General features: G+C 42.0%; 1 protein-coding gene across 1 annotated transcript in view; it reads left to right on the forward strand.

The window, feature by feature from the left end:
* Positions 1-12,587, forward strand: part of Myrfl (myelin regulatory factor-like) — a 111,428-nt gene that overhangs the window by 68,392 nt on the left and 30,449 nt on the right. The window contains exons 10-11 of the mRNA XM_013519404.1: positions 686-794; positions 1,555-1,664. Of these exons, the coding sequence (XP_013374858.1) occupies positions 686-794; positions 1,555-1,664 (219 nt within the window). The remainder of the gene's footprint in view (positions 1-685; positions 795-1,554; positions 1,665-12,587) is intronic.

Here is a 12,587-nt window from a genome sequence, read left to right on the forward strand (position 1 = left end):
CAAGGGAATCCTTTGTCTTAACCACGTTTAGCTTTAGCTTCCTGTGGTTGTTCGCATCTTCCTGGGACACAGTGAAATTAGTTGGAGGACCGCAGTGGCAGGAATGCAGAGCAGGGCTCTCAGAGGAGGGGCCTTGTTTGACCAGGGGAACCGAGCTTCCTAGTTCTGAGTACTGAAGGACCAGAAGTTGAATAACCCAGACTTGTAATCCACTTGAAGGAATTTCCTTCAACAAAATGTTTAAAAGCAATTTGATAATATAGGCCCTTGAGTAAAGCACTGTGTCTTCAATTTGTAATATAAATTTTGCTATGAAAACTATGTCATTTAAAAATGATGCCTTGCGATCCAGAGTAGCCATTGTTTCTCTACAAAGTGATGAACCTCCCCTCAAAAGGAGGGTTCGGTTCTCAGGGGAGGGAAATAGGGCAAGATCAGTGACTGATCAAGATTTTGCCCTATAATTTGGCTACAAAAACCCTGGGTCAGTTTATTAGTCAGTGAATGGAAATCACAGATGTGGACCTTACAATTTTAGCTCCTCTAAGGCAAAAGAGAAATTTCTCTTGCTCTAGTTTGGACAGAAGAAAGAAGAGTCCTATTGTCAATGTTCATAGTCCCTCTGGGCATTGATTTGAATAGCAAATCTCTAAACACTGTAAATGTTCTTCTTTAATTAAATTAGGTTGACACAAATGAACAGCTGAGGAGAATAGCCCAAATGAGGATTGTTGAATATGACTACAAACCTGAATTTGCATCTGCAATGGGAATAAGCACTGCCCATCAAACAGGTACCCACACGAATTCCCTTTTTAATTTTGTACTGTCAGCCACTGCAGTTTCAATTCCTTCTTTATTTTGCTATGGCATTTGATATCACCCTGGTGCTCTAACTCATCCTCTGTGAAACCCATTCTCACTAGATCAGGAAAGGTTAAAGAATTTCTGTGTCATCTTTTCTAACACAGCCTTCCCTGCACCCGAATGTCCTAGTGGAGTACTCTGAATATATTGTTTCCTTTCCCGGGGTCCTCTTGCTCGTGAGATAAGGGTTGGGGCAGATGGTAGCTCAAACTGTGAGAGGGCACCACTGGGCACTTTGGGTATGGAGGGAGGGGGCAGAGGGTAGGTAGGTGGGTCTAGGAAAGAGAAAGTATAAACGAAATGATGTTTATTCTCTAACCCAAGAATCCTAAAGAAAGAAGGAACATTTAAGGGACAGAGGCCTCCCATAGAAAAAGAAAGGAAATCAAATTAATGCCCCACCTTTCCTTCTACGTACAGGGACTTTAAGGTATTTGCTCACTCTTTCCAACACTTGTTAGAGAGTCTTTAAACAGAAAGAGAGAGAGAAAAAAACTCCCCTCTCCACTGACAGTGGTTCTCAGCTCAGTTTCCTCATTGTATATAGTGTATTGGAGATCCAAGTTAAATCCTAGAAGGGCTAAACATCTATTTCTACAGATGTCCTGCGGCGATCAGAGTTGCAGCCAGGATTTTCTCCCACTGGGTCTCTCTCTGATTAAATCTGTTGGAGTGTTTTGTATATAGGAATGATTGCCCAGGAGGTGCAGGAGATCCTGCCCAGAGCTGTGAGAGAGGTTGGTGATGTCACCTGTGAAAATGGAGAGAAGCTAGAAAACTTCCTCATGGTCGATAAGGTAATAAATCACTGAATGGGTATCTGTTCCCCTTTGAATAAGCCGCTTCTATGGCGGCACGATGAACCAAAACACCTCACCAGGAAATGCGCATTAAAAAAGACTTCTTCACCCAGCTATGAAGTGAGTGTATCAGTTATAGACATGAGAAGAGATGAGAAAAGATGGGTCATGAGGATGTTCTCGTCACAATGCCAAATGTTTGAGGTAATGGATGGCTTGGCTGATTGGCTTGGTTGTTCTACATTGTATTAAAAAAATCATTGCATCACTTTGTACCCATAAGAGAAAAAGTGAAAGGAAGGCCCAATAATAATTTCATCTCAGCAAGTATTATTGGAGGAAAACTGGCATTAGAGAAGTTCACTTAGCGTGGATGCTCTGACATAGTTTGATTAGACTTCACCTCTTGAAATGCAACTAAAATTTCTGAGGGTATGTATTATGTTATAAAACAAATTATAGTTATGGAACGTGCTCTTTCTCAAAGTGATTAAAGATTGGAATCTAAAAAAAAAGATTAGAATGCTGATTTTCTTTTTGATCATAGCTTTTTTCTTTTCTTTTTGAGACAGGGTCTCACTATGCAGTTCAGGCTGGCCTTGAACTCACTTTGTAGCCCAGGCTGGTCTCAAACTCACAATGATCTTCCTGCCTCAGCCTCCTGAGTGCTGGTATTATAGGCATGCGCCACCATACTTGGCGTTGACCATAGTTTTGATGAAATTATATTTGACTTTCACAGTATAATCATCAAGTGGGTCTTTTTATGGAGCTATTCATGGGCCTCCTCATTTTTTCCCCAAGGGCCTGTCTTAATTCCTTGATATTCAAATCATTCCCTTTTGAAGCAGTGTCATAGTGCCTCTAGATTAGCTCCCCTTCGCTCGCCTGAGCCTGTCAGTGCCTTGCTGATTGATGTGGAGTGTGTAATTTGAGTAGTTCCCTGGCATCACATCCGTCAATTCTGTGAACCTCTGCATCTTTAGCAAAGTTTGCAGATTCTGCCTGCTGCTGACTTGCTTTACATTCGGTTTTGTATTTCACACTGAGAGGGAAGTCTTCTTGCCTTAGGGATTTTGTAGTTGTGGGGAGAGATATCTGAGTGGAGACTAATTTATAATTTGTCAGTTCATGGGTGCAGTGCTTCTCCAACTTCAAAGTGCACACACATCGCTGGGGATCGTGTTAAAATGCAGATTCTGATTCCGCAGGAGTAGGGTGGGACCCGCGAGATCCTGCAGTTCTAACTCGCCTCCAGGTGTGCCAGTCTCGCCATCCCTGCGAGTCACAAGCCACACTTGAAAATGCAAAACAAATTTTCACATTAGGCCCCTCCCCGGGCCTCAAGCCCTTGTTCACAAAGCACTCAAATGACAGCACTTGGTTGGTCCTAGGCTGCAAAAGCTGAGTGGCAGAAGCTGACTTACTGCCCTCAGATTCCTGAGGAACACATTTGCATCGGAGGGATCCTTTACTTGCTCTCTGGCAGACCTGGGGTGTCATGTCACTTGTGAGGTAAAGCAGGAGGAATTTATGTACTTATTTTCCAATTTTTTATTGCAGTAAAATGCATAGAACATAAAATATATCCTCTCAACCCTTTGAAGTGTACAGCTCAGCGATGGTAAAGGCACTTACAGTGGTGTGCAATTATCATTGCCATACATCTTCAGAACTCTTTTCATTTTCTAAAAGTGGAGCTTGGTGTTCATTAAACAGTAACTCCCCAGTCCTCTCTTCCCCTAGCCTCTAGCAAGCAGACCACTATACTTCCCGCCTCTACAATTTTGACTGGGCTAAGTGCCTCATGTAAGTGGAATCAGACAGTATTTCCTTCTTGTGACTGGTTTCTTCACTTAGCATAATGTCCTCAGGATTCGTCCTTGTTGCAGCACACGTCAAATTTCCTGCCTTTGAAAGGCTGAGTAATGATCCCCTGTATGTATAAACCACACTTGACCTGCCCACTCATCTGTCGGTGGTTGCTTTCACATTTTAATAAGATGAATTGTGAATGATGCCGCTGTGAATGTGAGTGTAAATGATGCGCATTGTGAGTCTGTTTTCAGTTTTTGGAGGACGTATGTCCAGAAGTGGGTCGCTGGTTATATGCGGTATTTTTTTGAGGAATTGCCGTTCTGTTTTCCAAAGTGCCTGTGTCATCTTATACTGGTAGTTACACTGCCCAAATGTCTCAGTTTCTCCACATTCTCACCAATACTTGCTGTTTTGTATTTTTATTTTTAAAAGAGTAGCCATGTGGGTGGGTGTGAGGTGATTTCTCATTATAGCTTTGCCTTGCATTTCCCTAATGGTTAGTGATGCTCAGCATCTCTTCACGTGATCAGTGACCACTTGTACATCTTCTTCAGGGAAACCTTTTGTCCATTTGTGCATTGTGTTGTTTTGTTGTTGTTGAGTATTAGGAGTTTTCTATTTATTCTGGGCACTAGTCTCTTATCAGATATATCATTGCAAATATTTTCTCTCATATGGGTGGTCTTTTCATTCTCTTGGTAGTGTCTTTTTATGTATGGAAGATACTAGTTTTAATTTGATGTCATCTATTGTATTTATTCACCTTTGGTTATCATATCCAAAAAAAAAAATCACTGCCAAATCCAATGTTGTGAAGATGTCGATGTAAGTTTACTTCTAAGAGTTTTATTGTTTTTGGTCTTACATTTAGGTCTTTGATCTATTCTGAATTAATTTTTATATATGGTGTTAGGTGAGAGTCCAGCTTTTCCTGCCGTATGTGGGTATCCAGTTTCTCCAACACTTTCTGTTGAAAAGACTTCTCTTTCCCCATTGACTGGGTTTGGCGCCCTTGTCAAAAAGTATTTGACCATAGCTATAGAAGCTTTTTTCTACACCTGTAATCCCAGCACTCAGGAGGCTGAGGCAGGAAGACTGCCACAAGTTCAAGGCCAGCCTGGGCTGCATAGTGACCTCAAGGCCAGCCTGAATTACACAGCGAGAGCCTGTCTTAAAAAAAAAAAAAAGTATTTCTGAGCTGTCTATTCTATTCCACTGATCTCTATATTTATTTTTATGCCACTATTACATTGTTTTGATTATTGTAGTTTTACAATAAATTTTGAAGTTAGGAATTGTGAGTCCTCTAGTTTTGTTCTTTTTAAAGATTTTTTGAGGTTTTTATTTTAAAGAGAATAAAAACATAACAATTTTGTGATCCCTTGATCTGAATTTTAAGGTGAGTTTTTATTTTTCTGCAAAAAACATCACTGTGATTTTGATAGGGATTACATTTAATGCATGGATTATTTTATTTTGAGTACCAGTGATGTTGCAATCATATTGTCTTTTAATCCATGAACATGGGACATATTTCCATTCACCTATGCTTCCCTTAATTTATTTTAGCAATATTTTATAGTGTTTATTATATAAATCTTTTACCGTCTCGGTTAAATGAATGCATATTTTACCCTTTGATGCTATTGTAAATAGAATAGTCTTTATAATTTCCTTTTCAGATTGTTTAGCATTAGTGTATTAGAGAAGCAATTAATTTTTGTGTGTGACTACGTCTTGCCACCTTGCTGAGAAATTTATTTTTAATAATAAAGTACTGAAGTTTCCAATAAATTATTTTAAAACAAAATGGGCATATTAGAAGGTATTTGTATAGTAAAATCACCTCCACTCTTGCATTTTCTAAGCTTTCTGGGGTGAGAGGAAACTGGTGCGTAGCCATCAGTCATAGGGCAGCCTCAGAGTGTGTCACCTGGCTGCGAAAGTAGCAGTTAAGCCACGTTTGGATGCAGCTATCCCTAGAACACTTAGGTAGGGGTGTTCATGAACCGTATGTGTCGATCGTGTCATCTGCCCAGGCCCTTCCGATGGTCATTGTTCAGCAAAGTAATTAGCTTCCTTGCTCTGCCCTGCAGGAGCAGCGCACTCCCCGGGTGAGTGCAGTGGGACAGCTGGAACTATTAAGCAGCTGGAGGTCCAAGGGCCAATCCCCTTTTCCTAGGAGAGGCCAGAATCCACGCTTGTTCCTAGGAAGACAAACCCGGATGTCTGGGAGAGTGGGAGGGTGCCATTACTGTTCCAGGCAGCCAGTTCGGTGTCACCTGTGGAGAAAACCCTGGGAAAGTAGAATTCTGTTTATAAATAAGTAAAAGTGGTAGGAGTCCAAAAAGGAAAAGTTGTGATTCTCTTTGTAGCAGGACCATGTAGTGATGTAATCTACGGAGACACATAAGGCCACAGCCTTTTGCAGAAACTGTTATTCCAAAAGCCAGTGGAACATCTCCCCACCCCAATGAGGCAGGGGAAGCCCAGCACTGTCCCTTGCAGGGCGGAGGTAGACTTCATTTGGTAGCTAATCCTCGCACCACGGGCCGTCCCTTCCCGGCACCGTTAGGGCTCACAGAGCCTCTCCTCTATTCTTTCTCGTTAAGAATCCAAGGAGTCCTGCTCCTGGGTCCCCTGCTCTCCGTTAATTGTGCAGTGAGCAAGTGCACGGGGCCTCCTGCCCTCCTAGTCCCTACCCACTGATGTGGGCAGTGTGGTACCTTGATTGCTGCATCCAGGGCTGCTTGTTTTGAGGGGCTTTTAAAGATTTCTGGGCTTCATATACTGCAGTAACTGGCAGAGGTCAGATGAAGGTATAATGTCTCCATTCCTCACTCTATTTCTCTCCTACCATCTGATCCTTTTTTAATAAAAAAAGTTTCTTTGAGCCTAAAATACGAACTAGACATGCGTATGAAAATGTCAAAATGTTGCTGTCGTTTTCACACGTGTGTTGCAACTTTACACCAAAATAGGAGAAAAGAATGGCTGGATCTTTACAGCCTGCCCACACACTAACCAAAGTTAGTAATGTTTGTCCAAGTTGGTACAAGCAGCCCTTCCTCCTCCCCTTCACAAGAGCGATGACCGTGTAAGATAAACGTTTCTTATCCGGAAAATCTGCTTCTTTTCATGTTTCTCACGGTTTCCTCTGTGCCAGGGAAGGGAGGTAGATTGAGAGGGGTCAGGCTTGATGCTGGGGACGAGAGGCTGAGGAGGCACAAGATAGGGCTTTACCTTTTTAGTGTTTTCTTCTATTGGAATCATCTGTTTCTCTGATTATGTGGGAGTAAGTACTTATTATTCTTGGGAATTATTACTAGGTGTGCTTCAGATAAGAGCAGCGCATTCCATACATGTAAAAATTGCTTTAAACTAATTCACAGCTGAGCCTGTACAAAAATTGGATGTGCTCTGTGTTTTGAAACAGGGTCTTACTGTGTAGTTCAGGCTGGCCTTGAGCTCACTGTGTAGCCCAGGCTGGACTCGAACTCATGGCAACCCCTCTGCTTCAGCCTCCCTAGTGCTGGGATTAAGGCATGCACCACCATGCCCATCAATGTGATCTTTTAAAAATTGATGCTATAGGCCATCCTACTCTAACTTAGTATGTAGTTACTTTTTACTCTTTTAATCTAGTATTTTCCCCTTCAATCACAACATGCTTGGAAACTGTCTATTTGAATCATGGAATCATTAAGCGGCGCTTGGCTTCGGTCTTTGAACAGTTTATACTCTTGAAGCGGGAGGGGGGGTGATAAGACCATTCTGTGAGTAATGGAGCTCTGAGTTACAGTGTAAGACATCCACCAAGCACTCCGTCAGTCTGGAGGAGGAGGGACACTGGAGGCTGGGAAGAGGCTGGTACATGGAAAGGCCCAAGAGAGGCTGAGAGAAGCAGAGGGAGACACTGGTGGACCTCAGCAACTGAGGACGCGACCAAGGGAGGGCACACGGCCTCTCGCGTTTTCCATCTTCTCGTCTATGACATCCCAACGGACCCCAAGTCCTAAGTAACTGTCTTCTTTGGTGGTATCTCCAGTACTTCAGCTCCCTTTTTTATTCTCTTCATTTTTCTTCCAAACTATCACAATGATGTCCTAACCGTCCTGCTAGTCACTAGTAGAATTATCTTCCTTAGAAGCCAAAGCAACCAAAACAAATCTTGATCATATAATAATCCCTTTTCCCTGTATTGGATTTTTCACTGGCTACAGACTACTATAACTCTTCATCATCTGCATCAAATCTCTTCCTAACTTATTTCCTAACACTCATCGCAACCCCTCAACCCCTTAACACCTGTATATGAAGCCACGTGGAACAATGACCTCACCTCTTTTCAAGTAAGCTGGACCCTTTCAGAACACAGTGTGTTTGCATGTGTGCTGTGTCCTTATCTTGGGAGCCTCTGCCGCCTCTCACTGCTCCTTGTGGAACAGTTCCTTTTCCTGTACTGCTTCCCTTCCCTCTCTCTCAGGGGCGTCGACTGCCTCCCTTACCTGGACATGCAGGGACATCTTGTCTGTGAGTTTCTCCCACACCAGCCATTTCCTCTGATCCTCAAACCAACAGAGAAAAATAGAAAAAAAAATGCCTCTTCCTTTAGGTGATCTCGTCAGCTCACTGGCCTTCCCCGAGTACTCATCTGAAACAGTCTCTGTATCACTCAGGCTCACTTTGTAAAGTTCAGGGTCATTGCCCGAGGTATAGTACTTCCGCACTAATTAGGAAAAGGGGCCCCTGCTGCAACCCCCAGCCGCCCCCTCAGCTGGGCCTCTGTGCTGTGCACAAACTGCAAACTTCTTCATAGCAACTTGGAGAGTATTTGTTCCTGACTAAATTATCCAATTATTTGCCTATTTGTTCTCTGACTAGCTCCCTAAACAGTTGTGTGAGAGCAGAAATTGTCTGTTTTTTAAAGTTATTTCTTTTATACTTTATTGTGGTTTTACCCCAGGGCTTCTTGTACTGTAGGAATTCGACAAATATTGGTAGAATGAATAAGTGAGTTGTGTGATGCCTTGTTTGATCCTGTCTCCACAGTCCTCTTGGCCTCTGAAGATAAATCTCCTATAGTTTTTATCACATCAGGCCGTCATTTTCTTCCTTTCTTGTCTCTTTCACTAAAAAGTGAGGTTGTGGAGTTCAGAAAATCTGCCTCCTCCATCCTGTGATGATTGGTACGGTATCTGCTACTGTGTAGGTAACTCTGATAGGAATTTATTTATGTTAAAGCCTAGATATTTGAGTGCTAATAAAGAGCAAAGAAGAAATTTTATTAACACAAGGACATCTGACAGAAAAGTGACTTTTCTGTGGGAAAAGATGGGTTCAGTTTTGACTTTCAGATATCAACTCAGCAATCAGTGAGAACATTCAGAGGGTGAGCCGCAGACAGGAGCCCAGAGGAGCAGTTGGGGGTTGAAGCCTCCCCTCTGAGGACGATCGTGGATGGAGGTCCCGGATGGAAGGCTGTGGTTGAATCTGGCCTGCTGATAGTTTTACCACATGGTGTTTTTAAAACTTTCAAATTTGTCGCCTACATTCAGAAAGCAGAAGATCTTCACACACATTTCGGACTTTTGGCTGTCTTGAAACATATGAAGTTTTTTTGTAGACACGTGGTGCTGGAGTGAGGCTCCCCGGCTAGGGGCTCTATGTGTGCTCCTGTTGCTGTTTCCTGTTACCTGCGTGGTCCCACAGGCTTTTGAGTTCAAACAAAACAAGAAGCAAGAAGGACCAAAGGTGGCAACTTCGAGAATGTATCCAGTTAGGGCCTCCAGAGGAAGAGGGGAGCATGTGATCCTTAGAGGATTGGAAGAAAGGGGTGCGGGGACCCGGGGCAAGCATCGTGCTCAAAAGCCAAATAAGCAAAGAGGGAAATGGGAAGCACATGGATGAAACAAGAGGTTCTCTTTGAGACCCGTACCAGTGGGTGTAAGACACATATGAGCTTGTCTAGGAAGTGCTGCCAGATTGTTGGTCAGTTCTAATAGCAGTAATGCAAGAACCTCTCACGTTCCTAGATCCTTATCGACACTTAACATTATCAGACTTTCTAAATTTTGCAATTCTAGTTGAGTTAAAATAGCATCACCTTGTTTTATTTTTGCCTTTTCTTTATTAGTAATAAGGTGGTGCATCTCTTTCTTATGTTAGCTACTTAGGTTCCTCTTCTGTCTCTTTGGCCCAGTGTGCCATCGGCTTATGTCTTTTTCAGGAAAGAATACAATTTTTATTTGACTATCACTTTGTTCTTTTCCAGTGCTCTCAAAAGCAAAACTAACATGCTAAATCTATAGTAGTAGCTTTAGATAGTGACAATCATTTTTTATTTCAATGTAGGCTTCTTTCCTTGTGCTGGTTATAGCTTAAAACTATGACTTGTTTGTTATTTATGCTTATTATCGGTCAAATCTCCCCCATTGGAAAATATACTCTATGGAGAGTAGAGGCTGTCTCTGCTTTATCTAACTGTTTTGTCTTCTGTTAGTGTATAGGAGAGTATCTAGCATATCACAGGTGAGTAATAAAGGACTATTGCTTCTACTGATGAATTGAACATTAAATTATAAGTGTCAGGTACTGAGTTGGTCAAGTGGAATCATAGATACCGTCAACAGCTTCCAAAGGAGCTTGTCAGTCACCATGAGAAGTCAAGAAATCAAAAAAGTGCAACATACTGAACATATGCCAAATCAGTTGGAAACATCTCAGTCAAAAGATTCAAACCTTTCCCAGAGAAAACTGCACTTAACCAAAAGTAACAAAAATTAAAGAACAATTCTAAGGCAAAGGGAGGGCAACAGTCATGCACATATTTTAAAACAAATTTAGGAAGCTTATGCTCTTCCCAAGTAAAGCAAAGGTTAACATGAGACATACCAGGAAGTGAGCCCAAGAGTTACCCTCTTTGGGAAAGAGATGTACATGGGAAGGAAGCCTCTCCATTTAGGCACCTATTGAAAACTCAACTGGAAGCTAGAGCTTCCACATGATCTCAACAGCGTGCTTTGCTCGTGTGGGGATTCTACTTTGTTAAATCCATGTCAGGGTCTGGTGAGCTCTCCACAAAATAAACTCTTGGATGAAAATCTAAAGTTGGGTTTATTCAAAACCCAAACAATTGCCAAACACACCACTGGCTAAAAATGATTTCTCTTCCTTTAGCAACAATGTTTACAACGTGAAATTACAGGCAATATTATTCCATGATTTTATTAAAAACCTCAGTCCACACAACATCAGGTGCATTGTTTACCGCAAGGAGAGGTTTTCATGTGTGTTCTATTATTGGGAAAGAAATAAAGGCCTCTTTCAACTTCTCACACCTTTCTCTGTGATCAGACTTAGTTGTCTTTGTTCAGTGTTGTTGGACAGGGAATAAACTACTGCTCCAAAGAGAGGAGAGTTTAACTCCACTGCCAGCTGTGCCCTGATATGTAGGCTGATTATCTTTAGAGCTGCAAGGATCCGAGGAACTGCAGAAGCAGAGTCCAAGAGTTTCCTGGAGGTGAAGCAGGGAGTGAAGAGGTTTTATCTGCTTCCTGACCAATTCACCGCCACAGGAAAAGACCCTACCTGGGTGGAGACCAGTTTGCTGTGTAGAGCCAAACCATGAAGCCATTTCCTTTAAACTGATTAAATCCTGGTAATTCACTCACATTTCCACAGCCATTTCCTAATATGGAATTGGAAGTTGGATTTCATTTATTTATTATCTAAGAGAAGCCTCAAATAAAAGAGTGAACTAGAAGCTAGCCACTCTCTTTCCTTCACTACAGAGCAATACTGAGCCCTTTTATGACATGGACCACTCACTGGGAGATGTTAATTCATTTAATCATCAAATAAATACTGAGTCACAAGTCTGCTAGAGAATGGCCTGTGGGTGAGGTGTGGGCCCTGTCTTTAAGAAGTTCCCCTCTCCAGGTGTTTATTATATAGGTAGATGTGACACTAAGGGTAAAGAAAATAGAAGAAGGGAGAGGACAGGTGGTTCACATAAAGGCAACATTATGTGCTAGTTCCAGAGACTAGAGGTACCATACTATGTTCAGCAATAGCAAATGGTTCCATAGGGTTGCAGCACACAGTGTGAAGGGGGTACGTATGGTAAAGGATGAGTTTTAAGTAAGACACCAACAGTAAAGGTAGATGATAGCTCTGATTTCACAAATGCCTGTGTTGTTTTCATGTGCACATATACTGGCCATACTGTGCAAGCATCTATTTAGAAAATGTGCTCACTCTGTCCCCGTGTACCCTGACCACAAAACAAATATTTCAAACAGTGGGTAAAAGAGTCTTGTGTGATTTGAACCAGGGACTACTTTTTTCTCCACAGTCTCACCAGTAATTTTTGATGGCAAAAATTGGATTACTCATATTTTTCCTGTCACAGTCATAAAGCTATTTTTCGGCTGAGGGAGTGGGCCCCATTTAAAACTGCTAATAGTTGGTCAGAGTTGAGTAATTAAATTAGGGTTGGTTTTAAAATTACTCCTAGACAATGACTGATGTCAAATGGGGACATTTTTCAAGATGCTCTGATGTATACCCATCTGAGGTCCAGTAAGTTCAGTTTCACATGCATTTGTGCCTTGACTTATGCATTAAGAAAAAGCTCCAAGCCAGGTGCAGGGGGCACACACCTGCAATAACAGCTATCAGATGACTTAGGCAGGAGGATTGAAAGTTCTAAACCAGCCTTAGAACCAGCCTGGGCAACTTAGTGATACTCTGCCTCTAGATAAAAGGGATTTGGGGTGTAGCTCAGTATCAAGCTCCTGCTTAGCCTGTGGGCTTAATCCCCAGTACTGAAAAAATTTCCTCAGGCACCTGTGATGTACATTTCCGGTGAGAGCCCTCTCACAGAGATATTAACACCTTCAGAGAAAAGGACAGTTTTAAGGAAACCATATTTTTGAACCTTCTTATACTGGCTTCACTGTGATGACAGAGAACAGAAATCAGAACTTCAAGTATTTTAGCAGGAGGCAGCCCCATAACATGCTCTGGAGATTTATTTTTTTGTAATTTTCCATTGGCTCCTTCAAGTCAGTGAAGGGTATAATTATAATCAGGAAGGTA

Source organism: Chinchilla lanigera, unplaced genomic scaffold (genome assembly GCF_000276665.1).
Source record: "Chinchilla lanigera isolate Chin_1 unplaced genomic scaffold, ChiLan1.0 scaffold00004, whole genome shotgun sequence".
In the NCBI taxonomy this organism is placed as follows: Eukaryota; Metazoa; Chordata; class Mammalia; order Rodentia; family Chinchillidae; genus Chinchilla; species Chinchilla lanigera.